Genomic DNA, 25517 nt, shown 5'->3' with positions numbered 1-25517 from the left:
AGGGGAAGTGGTTGCAATAATGGAGCTCTCAGGTCTACACTTCCCTGTTGCACCCTGGAGACAGTCAACTTCACAGAGGGTATGTCTAATTGCCAAAGCCCCTCACATGAGAGCCTGAATTAAGCAGCTGGTGCTGAGTAAGCCTGGGCTTGGACCTTAAGAACATCACGGTGGCTGGCACATCACAAGTAGTCCTGTAAAGGTTTCTCCCCCCCCATCCATGTTGAAGGTATATGTCCATCAGATAGCTGATGAGGAAACTGAGGCTTGGGACATCAGCCGCTGGAAGATGTTACCTGGAGTTTGGGTTTGTGAACACATTTTCGTATAGCCAGGGCTTGGAATCCACTTTGATTGGTTTGCAGAGATCCACACCTCCATCTAGTGTAACTCAAATGGGTGGGTATGTGTGTCCGAGCTGGGGCAGGAAGATAGTAAGTAGCAAAGCTCTCATGTGTTTCATGCTGAGCTGTGCTGCTCATCCGGAAGTTCGCAGAGAGTTCTTGGAACTTGTCACCAAGAGGGCTCAAACCTATCCTTGTTGGTTGACAAATCAGCAACTATCTTCCTGGGGGGGGCAGAAAGGGAGGTAAGCAGGATGTCCTTGGAGCCGAGGGGGCTCCAAGGTGACATCCTTGGCAAAGGAATGCCAGTCCTCTGTTGTGGTTTCAGTAGACCAGTTCCTGAGGCAGGTGGGTATTCTAGGACACTGCTGATAACCAGCCAGCCTGGCTCATTGGCAGGACTTGGATGGCCGGACCAGTCATTGGGGCAAGGTTTCTTCCCACTCGGCTCCTGCAAGCCAAAACCCTACCTAGCTGGACAAGCAGCAGGAAGCTTGCAAAACAGTGATCTCAATAGCGGGTTTTAGCTGGTTAAGCAGTACGCCAAACACACTCTGAGGTTCCTAAGCTTTGGCTCTTGCCAACCTGTGCCTAATGCTGTCAAAATTAGGTAAGCAGGGTTCTTCATCCCTCTATGGAGAGAGTGCACGTCCCATTCCAGACATTGGAACACCCATGTGTAGTGTATGGCATGCATCGAATTCTCAGTCTGGTTTAGACAAGCTTTAGTCTGGCATTGGTTTTCCTGGCATGTCAAGCACCTGGCTGACAAAACAAAAATTCCTATCCAAAGTGCTGGAACACATTGCTTCCCAGCTCTGTTCTTTTTTCTCCCATGAGTTTCTGTATGAGTTTCTCTAATCTCTCTTCCACCCCACCCACTCAAGAACCAAGACAGCCCTGGTCAAAGTCACAAACAACATCCTCTCTGTCTATGACCAGGGCTACCTGTGCCTTATTCTCCTCTTCAATCTCTACACTACTTTCAACACACTAACTACTCTATTCTCCTCTACTGTCTCTCTTCCCTGGTGCATCTTGGTGACTCTGCACTTTGTTATTTTAACTTGTACATGTCCAAGCATCCTCACAATGTCATTGTGGTTTCTTTTGCTTCCGCATGGGAATGTGTGGTGTACCTCTGGGCTCACTCTTGAGTCCTCCTTTTCTTCATCTACATGCTCCACAGTGGCATCATTCACTGATGGGGTCCACTTCTATTTGTGTGTTGCTCTACCTTTCTGCATCTACCATCGACTCCAGGACCACTGTTCTGATAGATGCATGTCAGACATCAAGTCTTGTATGAGCCTTAATTTTCTTCAATGTTAACAAAACTGAGGCTATCCTGCTTGGATCCTATCAGCATCTCCTCACCTCAGGCAGTGGCTGTTTCAGCCTCTCCAGTTGCTCACTCCTACTCAGGAAACTCAGCATTTTGTTTGACCTTCATCTCCTTCTAAACCTTTCATGTGGGCTCTGACCAATTCCACTTTTAACTGCCTCTTTTACATCACCTCTACTTCACCCCCAACACAGCCCAAATCCTTGACTCTGTTTTTACCACCTCCAGATTTGCTTTTGCCACAGTGCTGCTTGTCCTCTGCCCCCCTGTTTGCTGGTCTGCCCACTTCACCTTCCACAGACTTCAGAGCAAAATGATCTCAGCTGGAGATACAATTGGCCTCTGTGCCCTTAGGTTAAAAGTGGGACAGTCAGTTGGGGGTGGGGGGAGGGTGATGGAGAGGACATGTGGGAAGATCCCTGGCTAGACCTCTCATTTCCTCTCTGTGTTGGGAGCTGTGTGTGTACAGGAGAGAGTCTGCACTGAGTTTGTGTCTCAGCCTCCAGAGAAGAACCTGCAATGATGGTGATGGATGAGGCCCTCCCTTCCCTCCTTCCCCTCCTATAATATCCTTCTCTCCCTGTAGCCCTTATCCTCCCTCCCTCCCGTAGCCTTTCCTCTGGTCGGTCTGTAATGTGTTCTGTTCTGTATTCCAGCCTCGGGCAGTTGCTGGTTTTCGAGGGACTGTTCGATATGCATCTGTCAATGCACACAAAAACCGGGTAAGCACCCGCTGACTCTGTCATTCGTGCTTGGGATGGGGGTGGTGGGGCCATTGTCTACATAGTAGCTGGAACTCATCAGGTTCTGGGTGTGAACATAGCATTGAAGATTGCAGCTGGTACTGCTATATGGAGTCCTGAAGCTCAGTGGTTAGAGCACTCACCTTGCGAGCGAGAGACCTGGGTTCGATTCCCAGCAGGACGAAATGTTGGGCAAGTTTTCTTACTCCCCACACCTCTGTTTACCAACTCTTCCCTTCACAAGCTGTAGATCATCCAAAACTCTACAGCTCATGTACTCTCACACACCAGGCTCCACGACCCCATCACTCCCACCCTCGCCTGACTCCACTGGCTTCCCATTCCCCAGAGGATTGAGTTCAAGATCCTCGTTCTCACTTTCAAGGCCATCCATGGCCTTGTCCCCATCTACCTCTGACCTGCTGACTCCCTACCATCCTGCCCCCTTCCTCTGTTCAGCGGGCTCCAGCCTGCTCCATGTCTCCCGCCCGACCAACCCTACCATCGGTGGCCGGGCTTTCAGCCTCTCTGTCCCCACACTCTGGAACTCCATTCCACGGTCCCTTCGCCTCACTTCCTCCCTCGCCTCCTTCAAGGTCGGTCTCAAGACCCTTCTCTTCGATCGTGCCTTTAGTCTCCCTCCCACCTCTTCGCCTTCCCTCACCCCTCTTCGCCTTCCCTCACCCTACACTACCCCTCCCCCATGCTCGGGCCCCGACACCTGACTGTTCAGCGCTTTGGGACGTCCTCCCAACGTAAAAGGCGCTCTATAAATGTAATTTTGTTGTTGTTATTGTAAGTAGGATTCCAGTTGTTAGTCGATTGGCGGATCGCTTTTCTGGGGGTAATAATTCCTTAAAAAATAATAATAATTTGGTCACTCAATCCATGACTGTTTGTGGGACACAGATGTGTGCAATTGTCTGCCCCATTTCGCCCACAAAATATACAGATATATATTATATACGTATTCTGTGAAGCGCTTTGAGACTTCTCGAAGACGTGATAATGTGCTACATCAAATGCAAGGATTATTATTATGTGTGTGATTGCAGGAGATGGGCCGGCACGATGACCTGTGGTCGCTGTTCTATATGTTAGTGGAGTTTGCAGTTGGTCAACTTCCTTGGAGAAAAATTAAAGACAAGGTCTGTCCGTGTGTGAATGATGTGAGTGCATGTGGCTGTCAGTGAGCGAGTGTGTAGGTATCGGTAAGCGAGGGTGCAGGTGAGTGAGAGCGTAGGCCCCTCACTCGCTCTCTCTCTTGTCTGTTTCTCTGCCCGCCCCCTCCTCTCTGCCCGCCCCCTCCTCTCTGCCCGCCCCCTCCTCTCTGCCCGCCCTCCCCCCTCTCTGCCCGCCCACCCCCCTCTCTGCCCGCCCACCCCCCTCTCTGCCCGCCCACCCCCCTCTCTGCCCGCCCAACCCCTCTCTGCCCGCCCCCCTCTCTGCCCGCCCCCTCCCCCGCTCTACTCCTCTCTGTGCCCCTCTCTCACGCTGTCTCTCATCCTTTGTCTCTGTCTTGCTGTCTCTTAGGAGCAAGTGGGTTTGATTAAGGAGAAGTACGATCACCGGATGCTGTTGAAACACATGCCATCCGAGTTCCACATATTCCTGGACCACGTCTCCACATTAGATTATTTCACAAAACCTGACTATCAGGTATGCAGTTGCCCAGTTCAATGCTGATTCCTCCCCCTCAGATCTGCCTGCATCCCCCAACCTATTTTTCCCTCCCCGGTCAGGGTTGGGTGCATGTCTTCCCCCTGTAGCAGGGCTGATGTCTATCCTTTGCTCCTTGCAGCTAATAATGTCCATCTTCGAGAACAGCATGAAGGAGCGAGCAGTCACTGAGAATGAACCCTTTGACTGGGAGAAAGGCGGAACCGACATCTTGCTGTCCACAAGCACCTGCACCCCACAGCTCCACACCAAGCAGACCGCAGCCATGTTCGGGTGAGTGCACATGTCTGATCCCACTCATTGCAGCCCTCCTCCCCAACCCTGGTGACGGGCTTGCTCCTCGTTCTCACGCTCCCCTTCTCATGACTCCTCGCTTGCCTGTCAGGATGCACTCAAACATCCACCTGCCCACGGCCAGCCTGCTCCGGAGTTCGCTTGTGCCCCACTGTCAGCCCGATCCACTGTCTGCCCACTTTGGCACGCCTGGTTCTCGCTTTCCGCCCACCTTGGTGCTCGCTCTTGGCTGCGCTCCACTCCTGGTGTTCCCTCACTGTCGGCTGTGTTGCAGGGTGATTAACGTGACGCCAGTGCCAGGGGAGCAGCTCCGGGAAAACACGGATGATGTGCTGCAGGACGAGCACCTGAGTGACCAGGAGAACGCGCCGCCCCTGCTGCTGGGCCGGGGACTGGACACTCCGGGAGCCCCCCCCACTGGCTTCACCCTGGAGACTGATGCCTGGGATGAGACGGACATCAACCGGAACAAATTGCGCATCAGCATCAGCAAGGTCAGTGCAGCAGAGAGCAGCGGGGAAGAGGCTGAGCAAGAGTTATTGGGGGAGTGGTTGTTAGTGGGGGGTCGGTTGGGGGGGTAGCGGGGTGGGATCTGGGTGGGGTAAGCAGGATGCGGTGGGCTTGGTTGGAATGGGTGGGGGTGAGCGGAGTGGGGTGTGGCAGAGTGGGGTGGGGTCTGGGGGGCTGAGCGGGGTGGGTCTGGGTGTGGCTGAGCGGAGTGGGATCTGGGGGGCTGAGCAGGGTGGGGTGTAGCTGAGCGGGGTGGAATCTGGGGGAGCCCTGAGTGGGGTGGGATCTGGGGGGGCACTGAGTGGGGTGAGATCTGGGGAGGCCTGAGCGGGGTGGGGTCTGGGGGGTGCTGAGCGGGTGGGGTCTGGGGGGTGCTGAGCGGGGTGGGGTCTGGGGGTGCTGGGTGGGGTCTGGGGTGGGGCTGAGCTGGGTGGGGTCTGGGGGGTGGGGTCTGGGGTGGGGGCTGAGCGGGGTCGGGTCTGGGTGTGGCTGAATGGGGTGGGGTCTAGGGGGGGGGCTGAGCGGGTTGGGGTCTGGGGCGGGCTGAGCGGGGTGGGGTCTGGGTGGAGGGTTTGCGGGGTATTACTGGTTGGGTGGGGAGTGGGTAAGCAGCACGGACTGATCTCGGTGTTTGAACACACAGTGTGTGCTGGAGGAGGAGCCCAGTCGGGGGGGGTGTCCAAGCTCACCGGGACGAGATCGCCAGCCATCACTCAGGTTCCGTCGGGTCACCAGCCCCGAGTCAGACAGGCTGTCGACAGCAGATGTCCAGGCCGAGGGCCAGGAGAAACGGTGAGCGTTTGCGGCAGCCGAGAGAGTTAAATCCTTGACGTGTAGGTTGTCAGAGTAATCGCTGTGTTGCACAAGTAAGCAATGGCCTGCTCTCTCCCTCTTGCATTTCTCAACCTCAACCTGATTCGTTTGGATGCAATCTCTTCTCTGGGTCAGAAGGCTTAGGCTCCACATGGGACTTTGATTTTATATTCTATACTGAAGCCGTATCTCAGTGCTGGGAGGAGCGCTGCGTTGCTATGACCTGCTTTGTTCCGGCACCCACATCCATGCATTCATAACATCCAGGCTCGACTACTCAAACTCTGCTTGTCGGCCTCACCAATTCATACCTCCACAGGCTGCAGATCATCTGGAACTCTGCAACCCGTGTCCTTTCCCGCACCAGGTTCTATCCTATGCATCGCCTGGCTCCCCATCACTCAAGAGGATACAGTTCAAGACCTTGATCCTCACCTTCAAAGCCCTCCATGGCCATGCTCCTCCCTACCTCTATAACCTCTTAACCCCCTACCAAGCTCTCCACTCCGTGGACTCTGGCCTGGTTCATGTCCCCGTCTTGCCCGCCGCACCATTGGCGGACTGGCCTTCAGCCTCTCTGCCCCCACTCCTCTTCGACCGTGCCTTCGGTCGCACTCCTATCCTCCCCTCCCCGCCTTTCACCCCTCTGGATCCTAACCACCATCTTGGGTCCAAATCCCTGACTTTCTAGGGCCTTTGGACATCTTGAAGTGATAGGCGCTATGCAAATGTAATTTAGTAGCTTAAAACCATAGTGAATGTTAACGATTCCATAGTACAACTCGAAGAGAAGGGAGTTTCTCTCCCGGTGTCCTGGCCATCAATCCCTGGATAAAATTAGTCTTTCATCTCCTAGCCATTTTGTAGGATCTTGCAATATGTAGAATGCCTGCAGCATGTCTACAAAAACAAACTGTCACTACACATGCCTAATTCCTGTAAAGCATGTTCAGACATTCCCACATGATTTTCTTTTGGTCAGCTGGGTGTTTGGTACACGCAGAAACTCATCACCATGCTCTTGAGTATCCAAACCAGACAGAGTTGCCTGTATGCCACCTACGCGTGGAAATTCAACACCAACAAGAATTTGCATTTATATAGATCCCTTCATGCAGAATTAACTGAGTGGGAAGAATCCTTGTCCCCAGTCAGCATCAACACACTGAGGGTCTGGAATGGAATACGCACTCTCTTCCAGGAGGGACACACCTTGCTTACCTAATTTTGGAAAGTATTAAGTGCGAGTTGACAAAAGACCAGAGTGTGATTGGGAACTGCTGGTGTTCAACTAAAACTACATAGCTTAATAATAATGCACTTAATATAGCACCTCTCATGTTGACTGCACTTTTGAGAGAACAGACTGTCAGTTTGCGAACAGCAATGTCCCAATGTCCCACAAGAAGCCGTGAAGTGTATGACCAAGATTTTGAACCAGGACAATGGGAGAAACTCTTTCTCTTTTCAAATAGTGCCATAGGATCTTTAACCTGAACAGGCAGAAGGTACCTTGGTTTAGCATCTCATCTGAAGGACGGCACCTTAGGCAATGCAGCACACCTCAGTACTGTCAGCATATAGACTATATGAGTTCCATGTCCTGACATGGGACTTAAACACACAATCTTCTGACTCAGAGGCAAAAGTGCTACCAACTCAGCCTAGCTGACATACAAACCCGCCATTGAGATTACTGTCTGACAAGCTTCCCAGCTAGGACCACTGTACCCGTTAGGGCTTTGGCTTGCAGGATTAACAAGAGCTGAGTGGGAAGAATCCCTGTCCCCAAAAAGTGTGGCTCAAGAACTGACTAGCAAAGTAAGAAGAAGAAAAATAATAATAAAGTCACTCGATCCACGACTATTTATGGGACGCTGCTGTGTGCAATTGGCTGCCGAGTTTCGTCCATAAAATATCCAGTCACTTCACTTTACAGTATATTCTGTGAAGCGCTTTGAGACATTTCAATGACGGGATAAGGCACTATATCAAATGCAAGTATTATTATTTATTATACCCAGTTAATGGTATATGATCTTTTGTTTTTTTTCTTGCAGATCGCGGATGGACTATATGGGATCCCCGTCCAGACAGGCCTGCTCTTCACAGCAGGCACAGATGCTGTCTGTCCAGACGGGGCAGAGGCAGGGAGAGCGGCCCATGGAGGCCTCGGTGGAGCATGAGGCTCTGAGCGCGGCTTTCCGATCGGTGCCGCTGGCCGAGGAGGAGGACTTTGACAGCAAGGAATGGGTCATTATCGACAAGGAGACGGAGCTCAAGGACTTTCACCCCGGGGCTGAAGCCAGCACATCTGGGACCACCGACGAGGAGCCCGAGGAGCTGCGGCCCCTAGAGGAGGAGGCGGGCCGTAGGGACAGCAGCAGGCTGGGGGCTGAGGCGGCTGTCAGGCCCAAGACTCACGAAGGCTGGACCAGGGTGCTGCAGGCAGCCGAGGAGGAGGAGGATGTTCTGGGACGATGTCCGTCCGTGTCGGAGAGCAGGAGGGAGCTTCAACCTACCAGCCCCGGCCACTCTCACTCCCAGCTGTCACAGCCCGCACCCCGCAGCAGGAGACGGGAGTCAGATCCCACAGGCCCGCACAGACCGGTAAGTAACAGCAAAAGACTACACACAACATGACACCAGCAGTGATAGAGGGTGAGAGAGAGGAAGGGAGAGCCCCAGAGAGCAAGAGCATAATGGGGAGAGAGAGAGAAGAGGAGATGCAGAGAGGGAGAGAGAGACACTTGGAGAGAGGGAATGAGGGAGCAGAAGAGACATCTAAGGGAGGGGGAGAGTCAGAAAAAGAGAGGACGAAAGTGGTGTAAATTCAGAATGATTCTACGCAAACACTATTTCAGTGAGCGAATAATGAACCTGTGAAACATGCTCCCTATGGAGATGGTTGAAGCAGAAAGTGTTGATTCTTTCAAACATGGTTTTCCTTTAGGGAATAACATTATGGGAAATAGTACATAGGTAGCTTGGGACATATGTGCGTGCGACCACCAGGAAGGTGGAAGCCGAACTAGATGGACCTTGGTCTTTTTTCGGCTATCATTTCTTATGAGTTGCACACACAGCTGCACAGAGCGAGGAGAGACTCACACAGAGAGAGAGAGGGAGAGACACACAACATCAAGCAGAGAGAGAGGGAGAGACGCACACCATCATACAGAGAGAGGGGGAGAGACACCCACCATCACACAGAGAAAGAGAGGGAAAGACACACACCGTCACACAGAGAAAGAGGGAAAGACACACACCGTCACACAGAGAAAGAGAGGGAAAGACGCACTCCGTCACACAGAGAGAGAGAGGGAAAGACACACACCGTCACACAGAGAAAGAGAGGGAAAGACACACACCGTCACACAGAGAAAGAGAGGGAAAGACACACACCGTCACACAGAGAAAGAGAGGGAAAGACACACACCGTCACACAGAGAAAGAGAGGGAAAGACACACACTGTCACACAGAGAAAGAGAGGGAAAGACACACACCGTCACACAGAGAAAGAGAGGGAAAGACGCACACCGTCACACACAGACAGAGGGAGAGACACACACCGTCACACAGAGAGAGAGAGAGACACACACTGTCATAGAGCGAGAGAGAGGGAGAGACACACACCATCACACACAGGGAGAGAGAGAGAGAGAGGGGAGAGATGCACACTATCACACAGAGAGAGGGAGAGACACCCACAGTCACACAGAGAAAGAGAGGGAGAGACACACTCCGTCACACAGAGAAAGGGAGAGACACACACCGTCACACAGTCGGGAGAGAATGAGAGGTGGTGGTGGGCGGGGTGAGATTGCATCAGGAACAGGTGCATACATACGATATAGAAATATGCAGAAGAAGTGAACCCTCGTGATGTTTAACACAGGCAGAGACTGTACAATAAGAAAGCGCTAACTCTGAACAGACAGTCCATAGTAAAGGCAAACCTGTTAGATAGTGGGGGCAAATTGTGTCAGTAAATTCAAGTTGAAGGAGAGCAAGAAGTTTTAGTTGACTTGCTGCTCACATTGTTGAAACAATGTAAGACAGCAATTATCAAGGCAAACATTGATAAGTCAGCTCTGGTCAGACCATACCCGCAGCGCTGTGTTCAGTTTCATTTGCCCCCAAATTGCAGAGTTGCCCAGGTATTGGAGGCAATGTAGAAGAGAGCAACAATGAAAGTAAAGCCAGAACAATACTTCAGATACACCAAGACAGATGACAAGGGGTTCGAAGGGCAAAGTTTAGGGCAGTCACCAGTAAATATTCCTTTCCACAGAGGGGAAATTGACAGCAGGAACAGACTATCAGGACAGATGTTAGAGGCTAGAAACCTGGACTCGGATAAGAAACAGCCTAGTGTTTTAATAGGCAAGTATTGTGGAAGAAGAGGGTAGGGCTTTGTTGAAACGTCTTGTGGATGTGCTGGAGGTGGGTGGGGGTGCTTGCAGTCTCACTATTGGTGTGCAGGATGCGCTCACAGTCTCTGGCCCGTTCCCACATATATTGGTCTCTTTCAGTTGGACGAGGAGCACCGGGTGCCCCTGCACTCGCTCCCGAGGTACAGTCCTCTCCGCCGCTTGGCGTCGTCTGTCTTTTCCTCATCCTCTCTGGAGACCGAGCAATACCCGCACCCTGGCAACACTTTGTTACAGCGAAGCCGCTCGGCAGAGAGCAGTCCCGCTCGTGCACCCTCACGGAGGCACATGCCCCTGGTGACGGGCAACCACAGACTCGTGCCATCTGTCCTCCGCATCTCCCGGACACAGCTCCAGCAGGTCTGGTCTCGCTTTGTATCCAAGACCTGACCCTCCCGGTGCGGGATAGTGGGGGGGACATTGAATGCTTTAACCATCTTCACGCAGGCAATAAGTCATGTGGCTCCGTGCACAAGAGACTGCAAGATCTACTTTGAATTCAGTCTCCGTTTGAAAGCCATTTCTAGCAGTTCTTAAAAAGCCCCGACTTCCAAATTAAGTCTGAATTTAGGAATTTATCACAATTCTGCGCTGACTCGCATTTTAAGACAAACTAGTCTTACAGACTTAAGAGTAGGATTTAGAGCCTAGCCTCAGCTTTGTGTGTCGAGCTGTTCGTGCAGCGACAGGCACGCTGTATCTGAAATATCTCAGTCCCGAGGCAATGTGAACGATTTGGACTCACCCTATCCTTTCTCATCATCACTGCATGTTTCTGTGAGGGAAACTAGGAGATGTCCGGGAGGTGGGGTGTTTATGCAATGTACATATTCTAGAGTATATAAGAAGTGCACTAGCTATTTTAAAATGGAGCAAGAGTTATTTCATCCTGGAGCAGTTTGCCACATTACTGTAGTCGTAGCAGCAGAGACTCTGCCCCCACTCCCAATCTCGTTTTTTCCATCCTCAATCCCATGGCTCCATCCTTACTCCCAAAAGCTCGCTCCCAAAACCTTGCTCCCATTCCTGCCCGTTCAACCTCAATCCATCACTCTACCCTCACTCCTAATCCCACTCACTCAATTATTTTATTTTGACCCTTGTCCCCAAGTTTGAGCCACTCTCAAACCTACTATTCTGTCCTTATTCCCAAACCCATCTATACCTGTGTATCGATTCACAACATACCTGTGTGTGTGTATACGTGTGTGTCAGTCTCTCTCTCTGGGCTGTGCATGGATCAGATTAGCCTTTCAGCTGCCCCTTCACCGCCAGGTCCTGAGTGCAAATGCAGCCTCAGACTGAGGAATCTACTGAGGGCATGAATTCAGACATTAACTTGTCCTCACAAAATAATTGCTCAGAAGGGAATGGAATGAAGGGGAATGGAAATGGGGCCATACCACCACCAAAGGGAGTCTCACTCCCCATGGTCCGCACTGTGCAGAGGGGTCACAGTTTTGGGGTGGGGGTGGTGGGGGTGTAGTGCTACCTCTTTGCGCGTGCCTGGGGGGAGACCCACTTTTCCAGAGTCCTGTTGGGACTGGACACTGAGTAATGTAAGGACTCATTGAGGTGTGGTACTTACCTATCCAAAATCCTGGAATGTGTTGATACCTCTCAGCTCTGCTCCCATCTTTCCTTCCACTCCCTGCTCGAGCCCTTTCAGTCTACTTTCCGCTCTGCCCACGACACTAAGATAGCCCTCGTCGAAGTCACCAATCACATTCTCTCTCTCTCTAGACCAAGGCTCACTCAGCTTCACAATGTCCTTACCTCTTTGGTCAATCTCTTTCACAACTCCTTCTTTAATATGTTTGCCACGCCTGTTTGCCATCACCTTCCGTTTCCTATTTCCACAAGACCCCAAGGTACAATAACCACCTCTGCTATGTTAAATCACCTGCGATTTGGTTAGATCACACAAAAAACTATCTTGACCCTCACTTCAGCCAAATCGTTATTCTACTCCATTATCATCCTGGAGGCCAAGGACAACCCCAGGCTCCTTTTTTCCGCCACCAATCACGTGCTTCACCCGCCTGATGCCTGCCCATTATCTCCAATTCCAAATGTAAGGAAAGATGGACTTCCTCAGGTTGAGAAATCGAGAGGATCCGCTCTCTAGCCCACCCCCACTCCCCCAACACCTTCGATCCTGTCTCTTCTGCATCTCTCTCTTCCCCCATCTCCTGCGTCATATCCACCACATGCTCCCTCAAATCCCTCTCTGACCTGCTAGTTCCACCTTGGCTTACTGCTAATGGACATCAATGTCTACCAGCCCACTGGTACAGTTCTCACCTCCTTCAAAACTACTGTTATCATCCCCTGTATCAAAAAAAACCGCCCTCAACCCACCTTTGTTCCCTAAATACTGTCCCATCTCCACCCTGCCTTTCCTGTCGAAGGTACTGAAGTAAGTCATTGCTTTACTCTTTCCTTTCCTGGCACTCCCTGTATGAACCTCTCCAATCCAATTTCCTTGCTGCCCACAGACTGCCCTGGTCAAAGTTACCAATGACATTCTCTCCATCTGTGAGCAATGCTCTCTGCCTCCTTGTTCTCCTTAATCTCTCTGCCACTTTTGATCCTGTCAACCACTCTATCCTTTTCCACCTCCTCTGAACTTCAACCTCATGGTTGGTCATTTCCTGGTTTCACACCAACCTATCACAGTGAACCCTTTGACCTCCTGCCCCTACAATGTCACGTATTTTATTCTTCGGGTCTCCATCCGCCATCCTCACTTTTTCACTATCTATACCTTCTGACTTGGTGACATCTTCTGCAGACATGATGTTAAGCTTCCACATGTATGCAGATGACGCCCATTCTATCTGTCTCCACCCTTGACTCAAGGTCGACTGCTGTTCTGACCAGTTGCCTCTCATAGCTCATCCAGAACTTGGATAAACTCTGAATGTTGACAATACAGAGGCTCTCCTGCTTGGCTTCCATCAGTACCTTCTCGCTTCAGGTGCTTACAGCATCAATCTGCACAGATGCACACTCCACCTCATGGGGCCAGTGCAGAACCTCAGTGTCTTGTTTGACTCCCAACTGTCCTATAAATCCCACATCTGGGTTCTGACCCTCTCAGCTTCCCCCCCCCCCCCCCCCCAAAAACATTGCCTGCGGCTGCCACTACCTCTCCCTTTAAGCTGTTGGAACCCTCATCCACGCTTTTTTCACATCCAGGCTTAACTTCACCAACACTCTCCAGTCCTTCAATTCCTACACCCCTAACCCCTGGATCTCTCTCAGTCTATCCCTCCATTTTACCCCTACTCTAGATCCTGCCTCAAGACCTACCTCTTTGAACACGCCTATGGCTACCTCCCCCTGCTCCCTCCTTTGCTCAGCATCCAACCCAGTCCTTGTAAAGCCCTCTGACATGTTAACTTATGTGAACAGTAATATGTAAATGCAAGTTATTGTTGAGAATCCAGGTCTGAATGATGGGGGCAAGTGATCTGGGTCTGAATGAGAGGGACGTGAGCCAGGTCAGAATCCAAGGTGTGTGATTCAGGTCTGTAAAATTCAAAGAAGTGTAGGTGGGTTAGATATGGCTGGTAACTGGGTCTGTTTATTAATGAGAACACGTTATTACTGAATTTAGGAGTTACTTTTCCCATGATGGTTGGGTTCCAACCAGAGGCAACACAACCTCAGCCCCCCCCCACCCACCATCTCCAATCTGGAGTCCATGCACCACCTATCTACTCCCTCCCCATTACCAAACCCTCACCCTCCCTCTGTTTCTGGACCTGTCAATTATTGGAATAGGATGTAGTTGTTAGCTGTTATAGGTATTATGTTGCGCACTGCAATAAGGGCCTGAGAGCCCATTGCCTAGGGATTGTAGGGGAGGGGCTTCCATGGCTGCCTGGGGGGGGAGGGAGGGGGGGATTTATACACAGAGCGATCGATGTCTGTCCAGTTAGCCACATTCTCAATGCAATGCCGTGAAGGCACCGTTCACACATGCACAGGTCCATGTACAGTTACTAAGTGACCGACGCGGAGCATGCCACTGACCTCTGACCTGTATCTCTGCCTTAGCTGCTGTATTATAATTCACTGTACAAACGCAAGGTGCATGTGCTGTAAATACCGCTACGCTTGTTTACCAGACAGCGGACGCCATTTAAAAAAAGCTGTAAAATTGAATTTGTGCCTTTTTTCCTTTGTATGTAAATGTAGACAATCTGACAGAAAGCTTGTATATTCCCCAAATACTATTAAAGCTTTTCAGACGGGACATTCTGAACTTGGCTTTGGTTTTCTTTTCCTACTGTTTGTGATTTATTCACTAATTTATTTAGTTATTTCCTGCCCTGTTTTCTCATTCTCGCCCATTGGATTAAAAGGTCCATATCTCTTCTCTTTCCTCTCTTCCCCCCCCCCCCCCAGCTCTACTCCCGTCGTTTCACCAATTGTCTATTTACCCTTCTTTGCTCACGCGATATGTTCCTTTAAATTCTATATCTGGGATCAAAATTAAAAAGTGCTACAAAGCTGTGAGTCCTTGTTCTGGCGTATCCCAGAGCTTGAGCCCTTGGCGAGGGAGGGAGGGAATATGTTTGCGTGTGCATGTCCTATTCCAGTAGCACTGGGCCACTGGCCGAGATTCAAAGGCACAAATTCACTTTTACAGTTTCCATGTTTTTGGACAGGTTGTGAGGTGAAGTCTTTGGGTGAGCGAATGGAAGGTTTGAGTGTGATCAGGGCACCACCTCCCAATCCAACCTCAAAGAGATCCATACTCAGAAGAGGGAGAGAGAACATGAGAGATCTCTGAGGAGAGATCTGCTAATGGTGACAGTGAGTGATCTCTGGGTTGAAAGCTGCTTATGGGAGAAAAAAGTGAGTGATCTCTGCTGAGAGATGTGCTCACGAGCCGGGGTGAGTGACGTCTGGGGTGAGATTTGCTCGCAGAGACGAGGAGTGAATCTCTGGGGAGAGATCAGCTTATGGAGAGAGCGAGATCACTCGGAACCTGTCCAATAACATGTTAAATTCCGCTTTGACACTGAGTGCGTGGCGGCCGGAAATTCATGTCTTGCAAGCAGAAAATATGATTCACTGATCTCAGCAACAAATTACATTTGTATAGCGCCTTTCAGAGCAGGAGGACACTCCAAAGTATTGGACAGTCAAGGATGTGCACCCATCAGCAGAGGGCTCTCGGACACTGGTCAGTGAGCTGAGCACACCTTACCAGCCTCCCAGTACCCACAACCCCACCCTTACCAGGCTCCCCAATATCCACTACCCAACCCTCACTTGCGATATTGAATGCAAGAATTATTAACTCTTCCAAAATCCTTGCTCCTTAGCTCCATCCCTCTCTTCAAAATCCTCTTAACTTTGACTGGGATTTTGGCAATTCTCGTTGAATTTCCCTGCTCAGTTCTTTCGATTATATATGTGAGGCGCTTTGAGACGTTCAACCTAAGGAAAAATTATGTTCAGACACTGTGTAAGTTACAGGTGTGCTGGAATGCTGCAGTACTTTTCAGTGGAAGTACTGGGGCTCTCTCGTGTGGCTCCAGTTGGATTAAGCAGCTGGTGTTGAGCAAGCCTGGTACACAACATAGGACTTCGATCTCGAGACCATCAAGGTGGCTGGCAGGTTCTAAGCAGTTCTGTAAAGGTCCTCCCATCACGCTGAGACAGATGTCTGTCAGGTAGCAGATGAAGAAACCAGGAGGCCTAGGACGACAGCTGCTGGAAGGTGTTGCCTAGTGTCCGGGTTTGTGAACAAATGTTCATGTATCCAGGGTTTGTAATCCAACTTGATTGGTACGCAGAGAGGTAAGCAGCTGCTGATCAAACTCTGCACCTCCTTAATTGGTGGAACAGTTGTTCAATGTGAAGGGATGTGTGTCTGAGTTGTGGGCAGGGCTGTGGTGGCAATGGTCTCATCAGGAAGATCGCAGGGAATTCCTGATACCTGTCATCCACCTAGTGTGGGTTCAAACCTGCGCCTGTTATGTGTCAAATGTCCAATTGAAGACTCATCCCGAGGGAGGGAAAGGTAAGAAAAGTCTCCTTGGGACTGCGCTGGCTCAAGTGACATGTTTGGGATAGAATGTTGAAATCAGCCATGTGAGAGGTTGGGATGAAGAAAGCTCCTCACCCCTTTTATTTGCAGAACCCACAACCTTCCTCTTCAAGTTTATTATGAGTTTTATGCTGGAGTCAATCATCCCCCATCCTGCTGCCCATTCAATTCCCTCAAGGAACAGTAACTAGGCTATCGAGACTGTCACAGAGGGCAACTTGATTCCAAAATTATTTCCGTGTATCTGTCTCTTTCCTTCAATCTTCAGTTTCCAGGAGGTTAAAATTCCACATTTCTCTTATATTCTACACCACAATGGCTCAGTTGCTAGCACTCTCACCTCTGAATCAGAAGATTGTGAGTCAAACCCCACATTGGGACTCACTTAGTCTAAGCTGATATTCCAATGTAGGGCTGGGGGTATGCTAAATTGTCAGAGGTACCATCTTTCGGATGAGATGTTAAACTGATATCCCGTCTGCCTGTTCAGGTGAATGTTGAAGATCCCATGACATTAGAGAAGGGAGTTTCACTTGGTATCCTGGTCAACAATCCTCCAAATAAAATTGGTCACTCACTTAATGGCAGTTTGTGGGAAATCACCATGTGCAAATTGGGCTGCTGCATCCATCCACTAAACACAGTCATTGTACTTTACAGTATCTCCTGGGAAGTGCTTTGGTTCACCCTCTGGCTGTGAAAGGCACTGTATCAATTGTAGGGATTATTATTATTACTCCAATATTCACTCTTAGCTATTTCACCATTTCCATTTTGTCTCTTCAAATGGCTTCTCCTCCTGCCCCTTCACAGTCATGCGCAGTATCCTTCAAGGTCCCATCATTGGTCCTCTCCTTTTCATTATCTATGTGTTCTCATTGTGCACTTCCACATGTACGTGGATAACACCCATTCTATCTTTCTGCTTCCACCTTCAATTCCAGGACCACTGCTGTTCTGATTGATTGCCTGTCAGACATCAATTCCTGGATGAATTCTAACTTTCTTCAGTTGAATGTTGACAAGGCAGGCTCTCCTGTTTGGCTCCTGTCAGCACCTTCTAACCTCAGGCGCTGACAGCATCAACCTGTGTGGATGCACACTCCACCTCCTGGGGCCAGAGCAGAACCTCAGTGTCTTGTTCGACTGCCAACCGTCTTTCAAACCTCACTGACCCGCTCAACGTTGCCTCACCTCTGAAACTTTGCCCACATCTGCTACTACCTTTCCCTTGGACAGCCGAGACCCTCATTCATACCTTTATCACGTCCAGCCTGGACTACACCAGCTCTCTGCTCACCAAAACACCCAGCACTTCCATACACAAGCTGCAGACAATCCAGAACTGTAGCCCGTGGCTTTTCCTGCATGAGGTTCCTATAACCACTATCCTCGCTTGGCTCCACTCACTCCACGTCCCCCAGCGGATCGAGTTCAAGGCCTCTACCCAACCTTTAAATCCCTCCATTGTCTCGCCCCAGCCTACCTCTGCAACCTCCTTCAACTACTCCAGCCACTTCCTTTGCTCAATGAGCATTGGCCTGCTTTGTGAGCCCCCAGACTCCAGCAGTACCCCAACGGATACTCTGGGGTCCCTAAATTGTGCCTCTTGCCAACCTGCGCCTAATACTTTCCGGAATTCGATAAGCATTGTGTGTCCCTGCAGAGAGAGAAACAGAGCTAGTGCACTTTCCATTGATCTATTAGTTGTGGAAGCGGACTGGCTATCATTTATTAGATTATTTTTCAGGTAATCTTTAATCTTTTATAGGATAATATCTTAACTCGTACTGCCACTGACCTGGGCAAATGGACGGTGCAGAGGGAACTTTATATCTAACCGGTGCTATCTCTGACCTGGGAGTGCTGGATGGGAAGCATAGAGGGAGCTTCACTCTGTAAATTATGTGAAGTAGAATGTTCGTGTAGTTGAGTTACAATGTTATTTAATGTAAAACATCAGATGTTTCTTTTGCAGTTAAAATGAAACCAATAAAGGGTTATCACCAAATAGTCCTGACAGCTAGGCTCAGTCGGTAGCATGCTCGCCTCCCGAGTCAGAAGGTTGTACGTTCAAGCCCACCATCAGGTAGTTTGAGCTCGCAGTCTAGTCACACACTGCAATACAATGCTGGCGGAAGAGTTGCATTGTTAGAGATACCATCCTTCAGGTGAGACGTTAAACCGAAGTCCAGTCTGCCTGTTTGTAGGACAGTGCTGTGTGCAAATTGATCGTCCAGTTTTACAAAGTGAAAGGTGCTGTATAAATATAACTTGATATAGCGCTTTATCACATTGTTGAGAAGTTTCAAAGCTCTTCACAGAATATACTGTAAACTGAATTGACTGTATATTTATGGGCGAAACACGGCAGCCAATTGTGCACAGCAGTATCCCACAAAAATTTGTGGATTGAATGACCAAAAAAAATTTTTTTTTTTTAAGGGATTATTACCCTCAGAAAGCGACCTGCCAATCTACTAACAACCAGGTTCCTACTTACTGCTAGGTAAACAGAGGCATGTGGAGTAAGGAAACTTGCCTAAGGTTTTGTCCTGCATGGGAATCGGACCCGGCTTACAAGGTGAGTGCTCCATAACGCTACACTACATTTATTGTTGTTTCCTTTCAGGTGGCACCATCCAAACCGGAGGAGCTGCCACTGATCCCAGCGGTGGTGGTCGGGGAGCTGCCGTACTACAGCCGGGGACGAGGGGCTGGTAGTGCAGCGGGAAGGGAGATAGAGGCCAGGGGATCGGAAGCCCAATCTCGGGCCCCCAGGGTGGACTTTGCCAGCGTGGTTATAACTGCCACCTTCTCTTTACCGGAGCTTCCTCTGGCTTCAAAAGTAGAAGATAGCGAGGAGGAGCAGGAGGAGGAGGAGGAGGAGGGGGATGAAGAGAACGAGAACGAGGCCAAGGAGGAAGAGAATGGGCAGAGCGATTCCAGCAGCAACCTGAGCCAGAGGAGCATCGAGCTGAGCCAGGAGGCCGCTCCTTCCACTCTCCTCGCCGATGACCAGCGGGAGGACCAGGGACAGCCGGCGGCTGACGGGGACGTGGAGCTAGAGGAGGGCTCCAAGACCCTGGTGCTGTTTTCGCCCGGCGACATCAGGAAGTCCCCGCTGGCCAATGATCTGGCCCCCGACCCCGACCTGGGCACCTTGGCTGCCCTGACCCCCCAGAGCGAGAGACCACAGCCACTAGGCAGCCAGCTGGACGTGTCTGAGCCTGGGACACTGTCCTCGGTGCTGAAGTCAGAGCTCAAACCCCCACCGTGTGCCACAACTGTCGCCGCCGCAGCCTCTTCACCATTCACCAAGATCGAACGGACCTTCATCCACATTGCGGAGAAGTCCCACCTGAACGTCATGTCCTCCAGCGGGCAGCTCCTGCAACATGACAGCTACGAGTTCTTCCACCAGGAGCAGCTCCTCCCCTGTCCTCAGCCCGAGGCCGATTCCGAGGCCCAGGCTCCGGCTGGTGATCTCCTCCCCAAGGAAAACAGTAGCTTCACCTCCACCGAGGAAGCCGAGCCCGAGACGGCTGCACTCACCACCACCCAGCCCAGCGCCTCCACCTCGGGGCTCGAACGCCGGCCCTCTCACGAGATTGGCAATGGAGAGCTTGAAGACCGCGGGGAGGAGGCTGCCCCCCACCCGGCTCAGGAACCACCCGAGGAACCAGACAGGGAGTCGCCCCCAGCTTCCCGGTTGAAGAGCCGGATCCCGGAGGAGACTGGATCGGAACACTCGCCGTCTCTCTCGCTCCGAGAACGCCGTGTGTGTAAGAGGACTAGGCATCCCGCCCTGGCTCGACTAGCCATGGAGAGGAGACAGAGCCAGCGTCTCCGCCTCCCCTCCCTCACCTCCTCCTCCGCATCCTCCGGTGACGAGAGACGGGTGTCCGAGAGCCTGTCAGCCACAGGTTCCGAGGAGGACACGGGCTCCGAGGCGTCCATCTATAGAAGGGTACGGAAGGAGCAGGATCTGGAGTCGCCAAGAGCCCGGAGCGGGAAGAGCAGGATTCCCAGACCCGTTACTGCAGGGAAGGTGGAGCAGCCCAGCCTTGTTCCTGGGAGCTCAACTCCAGGCCCTACTCCAAGCATGACAGACAGAAAGCCGGCGTCTATACACAGGTCAGTGACTCAACCCATCAGATCACTCAACCCACAGAGAGCGTCAACCGCACAGCAGCAAAGAGAGCTGTGTGTCAGTGTGTGTGTGGTGCCAGTGCCAATGTTTCTGTGTACCAGATTAGATACAGAGTAAAGCTTGCTCTTCACCGTCTGTCCACCACTCCCAGGTCAGCGACAACAAGGGTTAAGTTCCCTCTACACTGCCCATCCACGTTCCCTGTCAGCGACAGCACGGGTTAGAGTAAAGCTACCTCAAACCTGTTCGTCCACATTCCCAGGTCAATGACTGCAAAGGTTGGACATAGAATAAAGCTACACTATCAAGCGCTCTTAGGTCAGCGACAGCACAGGTTAGATACAGAGTAAAGCTTCCTCTTCACTGTCCATTGACATTCCCAGGTCAGTGATAGCAAAGGTTAGACACAGAGTAAAGCTCTCTCTATTCTGTCCATCTCTGCCCTGACTGCACAGGTGGCTGTACTGAGCCAGCCTGACGGATCAGGAAAGGACAGTGGTCAGATTATTTTTTGCTGTAGCCCTGCTCCTAATCTGATATCATGGCCCCACGTGAGCCAATGATTGAAACCCAATGCTTTCCACTTTGCACCAGACACATGACTCTCCACACAATAGCCTCATTCACCCAGCCTCCTGCTGGCTGTGTGACCGGGAATGATTGCTGCTCAGCCTGGGAAAGCGAGGGAGAGAGAGCTGTCTAAACAGTATTTGTATTCACTGCCAATGCAATTTGAGAGCTATGAAAAGCATATTAGATCCGATTACAGTTCATAGAGACCCACTGGAGAGAGACCCACTGCAGCTGGTACATAATTACTGAAATACCTTTGCCATCACATGCAGCACATATGCTGAGGGACAGGCCCTGCTTTGTCCGATCCCTTACTACAGTGCAGAAAACACAGAACACAAAAATAATGAAGTGATAATAATAATAAGTGACGTGTCAGATGGACAGAGTGAACAAGTTCATCAAATGTGCCAGAGAAGAACAGAAAGTTGATCCACAGAATCAGACCTCTTAGCCCTGGTGGCTGGTGCTTTTTTCACCAGCCTAGCTCAGTAAGTCATACTTTCACCTTCGAATCAGAAAGTTGTGGGTCCAAGTCCCTGATAGCAATTTGAATTCTCAGTCAAGGCTGAGGCTCCAGTGCAATTGTGGGTTTGAAAGCACTGTATTGTCGGAGATGCCGTCCTTTGGATGAGACATTAAACCGACAGTGGCTGTCAGCTCGATCCCTGATTGGGATGGGGGCACAAGACATGAGGACACAGCAGCTTTGTCTGCTGTGTGTAACCCTGTGCTGTGTGTAACCCTGTGCTGTGTCTGCTCTATACATGACCCGGTGCTTTACATGAACGAGTACTGTCTGTGACCTCTGCTCCCTCTCTCTCTCTCTGTACAATGTTAACAAGTGCTATATGTGACCTCTCTCTCTCTCTCTCTCTCTCTCTCTCGCTCCAGGCTGCCGCTGTGTAATGGTCCCGGGGCTGCCCGTATTCCCAGCTATAAGCAAGCCCCCTGGAGTCCCGCTCTGGCCCGGGGTGGCCTCCGGACCCTGAGCCCCCGGGCGGCTCCTCGCAGCCTGAGCGCATCTCCGAGGATCAAACCCGTCTCCCGGACTGACAGCCCCTCACCGTCCCGGCATCGCCGATCAGGCTTTCTCCCGAGCCAGCAAGGTGCCGGCCGCCAGCCTAGTCTCCCAGCCCCGGCTCCCCAGGACTCTGTGGCCGGAGAGCTCGCCTGCCGGACCTCGGGGACCAGGAGGAGGCCTCTCGCCCCTGGCCCGGGGAAGAACGATCAGCCCCCATCAGGCCACACATAATCCCCTCGCTGCCGGCCAGCGGTGGCTGCAGTCTCGTGCACAGCATGAGCTGGCCCAGGACACCCAACAGGAAGCAGAGTGTCTCCGTGTTCAGCCAGCGTAGAAACCAGCATCTCACTCAGCACCAGTGCCCCTCCCCCGCACCCGTAACACCGGCTCCAACCAGCACCCACCTCCCCATCATAGCCCCAGCAAACCATGTGCTGACACCCGGCTATGTTCAACTTTCACAGCAAGTTACAGCAAAGAAACCCGCCCTTCCAGCCTTGCTGGTGTCTGTCTCCACACGAGCCACCCAACCCACTACCACTCTCTTGCTCATTCGCCCTCCCCCTAACATACAACACGTACACTCTGTAATACTCCTCTTCAAGCTTCTATCATATTCCCTTTTAAAATCTATCTCATTCCCTTCCAAAAGAACTGACCGACTCTGTACCCACTCGTTTGTGGCAGATAATTTCACATTGCCACTACACTGTGTGTGAAGGTATTTTTGCTAACTCAGTTTTGCCGTGGGTCAGCCTCATTGGTGCAGTGTGCTAGTCTCAGCCTGGACTACAATGGGAGGCTATATTGGCCTGGCCATTACAGCGTTAGGGAGGGGAAAACTAGCCAGGGTTCCTGCTCCTAGTCCCTCTCCAGCATACTGTTTTGGTTATGTGTGTGTTGGCGGAGGGGGGTGGAGAGACGTCAAGCTTCGCTCTGACACCCTCTACAGTTACAGGAGCAGAGAGGTTACACCAGAAGCAGAGAGGTCAGAGGAGGAGTAGAGAGGTTACACCAGGTTTAGAGGTCAGAGTGGGAGCAGAGAGGTCAGACTAGGAGCACTGAGGTTACACCAGGAGCAGAGAGGTCAGGCCAGGAGTAGACAAGTCAGAGCTGGAGTAGAGAGGTTACACCAGGAGTAGGCAGATCAGCGCAGGAGCAGAGAGGTCAGGCCAGGGAGAAACAGGTCAGAGCAGGAGCAGAGACTGACAGTCCATAGTCACTGAGACCACCAATCACTGAGACCACCCAGACCTGCTCTATGCTCACGCGACTGATTTCCACCTCCATAAGCCAATTGTAGCCGCACAATTGAAGCCCACCTTCCCAGTGAAGTAGTTGCCATGGTGCTGGGTGGGCTCTGGTCTTTGTCTCTGTTTTAGTTGGCTCCTGAACCATCAAAACAACTGGAGCATTTGATCTATTCAGAGGTTTGCTGGCACAGGGAGTGCAACCAGGCAGTTTACTATGTAACTCATTAAATATGCTTGCTCACAATGACAGTGAATGAATAACTGACATGATTACTCACAACTCCAGGTGAGTGTGTAACTGACACTATCACTCACAATGTTGGGTGAGTGTGTAAGTGTGACACCATCGCTCACAATGCCAGATGAGTGCGTAACTGACGTGGCTACAGAGTAAACCATCTGGTCTCACTCCCAATGCTCACAATGCTGTTAATGTGCAACAGTGACATATTTTCTCACAATGCTGGTTAAAGAGTATCTGTGACACACTTGCCCTCAATATTGGTGAGTGTGTAACTGAAGTGTGTAGTCACAATGATGGGTGAGTGTGACACTGACACACCCTGACATTCCTGGGTAAGTGTATGTTTATACGCATGAAATTGCACCACTGGCGGAGGGGAAACTCGGGGGCTGTCGCAGTGAGAGGGATAGAGGGATCCAGGGAATATCAGGAAAATTACTGCACAGATAGGTGTGAGCCTACCTGTCAGACACACCTCAAACCCCATTGCAACAAACAACTATCTCCTGTCCACCACCTACTCTCTCTCCTGCTCCATGCGCACTCAGGAAACAGCACTCATTAGCTACAGTAGAGTGAGCATCTATCCATCTTCACCCTCACCCCAGCCCAGAATCAGGGTCATCCAGATGTAATCGGGTTCGCTCCACTAGCCTGGCTAACCCAGCCCCCCCCCCTCTTCCGCCCATTATTGTATGGCACCTGAGCAGGACTGGCACCAGGTCAGGAAGTGGCACCAGGGCAACCATGCACAGGGGGAGGGTCTAACTGCTCTGACTGATGACTGTGCCACAGATGGTGATTTGTACACTTGGGAGCTTCGAGATGTGTCCCACTCATTAAGCTTTCTACGGTCTGATGCCTGGGAAGGGGGGGGGAGTTCCTTCCATTGGGACATGGGGTGGGCATCTTATAATCCAATGTATCTGAATCTCTCAGACTTTACAAAGCAGCTATTCTATGTTTACACCGCAAGTAGAATGTACAGCAGCGTACAACGTTATAACTGCAGAACTGCATGGCGACAGTAGTGCCGAGGCGAGCGGCATGCATCCTTTTACTATTGCAAGCAAGGATGGAATCATCAGCCATTCTGTCTCCTTGATCTTGGGATCAAGTCTTAATCCAGCGCTGACCTCTTTGTAAAACACTGACACATACATATACATACACACGCACACTATTTAATAGATTGTCTGAACAGAATTCGTTGTCTGTTGTCTGTTTGTATTGAGTATACTCAGTAACCCTCTTCTTACGCCCACCCACGTACACGACATTGTGAATTCCCGTAGTGTAGTGGTTAGTGCACTCACCTCTCAAATGAGAGGAACCGGGTTAAATTCTTGGGCAGGGCGAAACTTGAGGCAAGTTCCCTTACTCACACCCTCTACCTAGCAGTAAGTAGTAACCCGGTTGTTAGTCGATTGGTGCATTGTTTTACGGACATAATCCCTCCAGAACAAACACAATCCATGATTGTTTGTGGGACACTGCTCTGCGCAATTGACTGCTGCGTTTCGCCCACAAAATATACAGTCAATTAATTTTACAATATATTCTCTGAAGCGCTTTGAGATGTCTCAACAACGTGATAAAGTGCTATATCAAATATAAGGATTATTATTATTTACACATAATTTACACATTGGGAGCAAGAATGTCTGGCAAGTTGTATGTCTCTCTTCTAGCACCAGATCCCCAAGCAGACCTGGGACCCAGTCCTCCTGTCTAGTCTCAGAGATGGCACTACGTGAGCCATGAGGTTTGGGAGGAATCTGGGAGGGGTCAGCCTTCGCCCCCCTGCAGTGAAATGCAGAGACTGGATCCATCTTCTCGAATACCCTCGCTGTCTTTTTTTAATCTGTTTGAAATGTGTGTGATGTAACATTACTGAGTTCCAGACTTTTGCGGTGCAAAACATTTCACAACAGGATCAACAACACCATCTATCACAAAATAGATCGACTTCAAGATCCTCACACTCATCTACAAATCCTTTGACTCCCTGACACTTCGACTGTGCTTACAGGCACC

The 25517-nt window shown here is 50.8% G+C and overlaps 1 protein-coding gene across 1 annotated transcript in view; it reads left to right on the top strand.

The window, feature by feature from the left end:
- Nucleotides 1-24686, top strand: part of ttbk1b (tau tubulin kinase 1b) — a 41203-nt gene extending 16517 nt beyond the window's left edge. Inside the window, exons 7-15 of the mRNA XM_007892316.2 lie at nucleotides 2346-2411; nucleotides 3488-3580; nucleotides 3966-4091; nucleotides 4234-4385; nucleotides 4681-4900; nucleotides 5560-5708; nucleotides 7790-8339; nucleotides 18866-20370; nucleotides 21854-24686. Coding sequence (XP_007890507.2) covers nucleotides 2346-2411; nucleotides 3488-3580; nucleotides 3966-4091; nucleotides 4234-4385; nucleotides 4681-4900; nucleotides 5560-5708; nucleotides 7790-8339; nucleotides 18866-20370; nucleotides 21854-22214 — 3222 coding nt within the window. The 3' untranslated portion in view covers nucleotides 22215-24686. The remainder of the gene's footprint in view (nucleotides 1-2345; nucleotides 2412-3487; nucleotides 3581-3965; nucleotides 4092-4233; nucleotides 4386-4680; nucleotides 4901-5559; nucleotides 5709-7789; nucleotides 8340-18865; nucleotides 20371-21853) is intronic.
- The last annotated feature ends 831 nt before the right edge of the window (nucleotides 24687-25517 follow it).

The sequence above is a fragment of the Callorhinchus milii genome, unplaced genomic scaffold, assembly GCF_018977255.1.
Source record: "Callorhinchus milii isolate IMCB2004 unplaced genomic scaffold, IMCB_Cmil_1.0 Scaffold3, whole genome shotgun sequence".
NCBI classification, from domain to species: domain Eukaryota; kingdom Metazoa; phylum Chordata; class Chondrichthyes; order Chimaeriformes; family Callorhinchidae; genus Callorhinchus; species Callorhinchus milii.
This window is presented reverse-complemented; position numbering and strand designations above follow the sequence as displayed.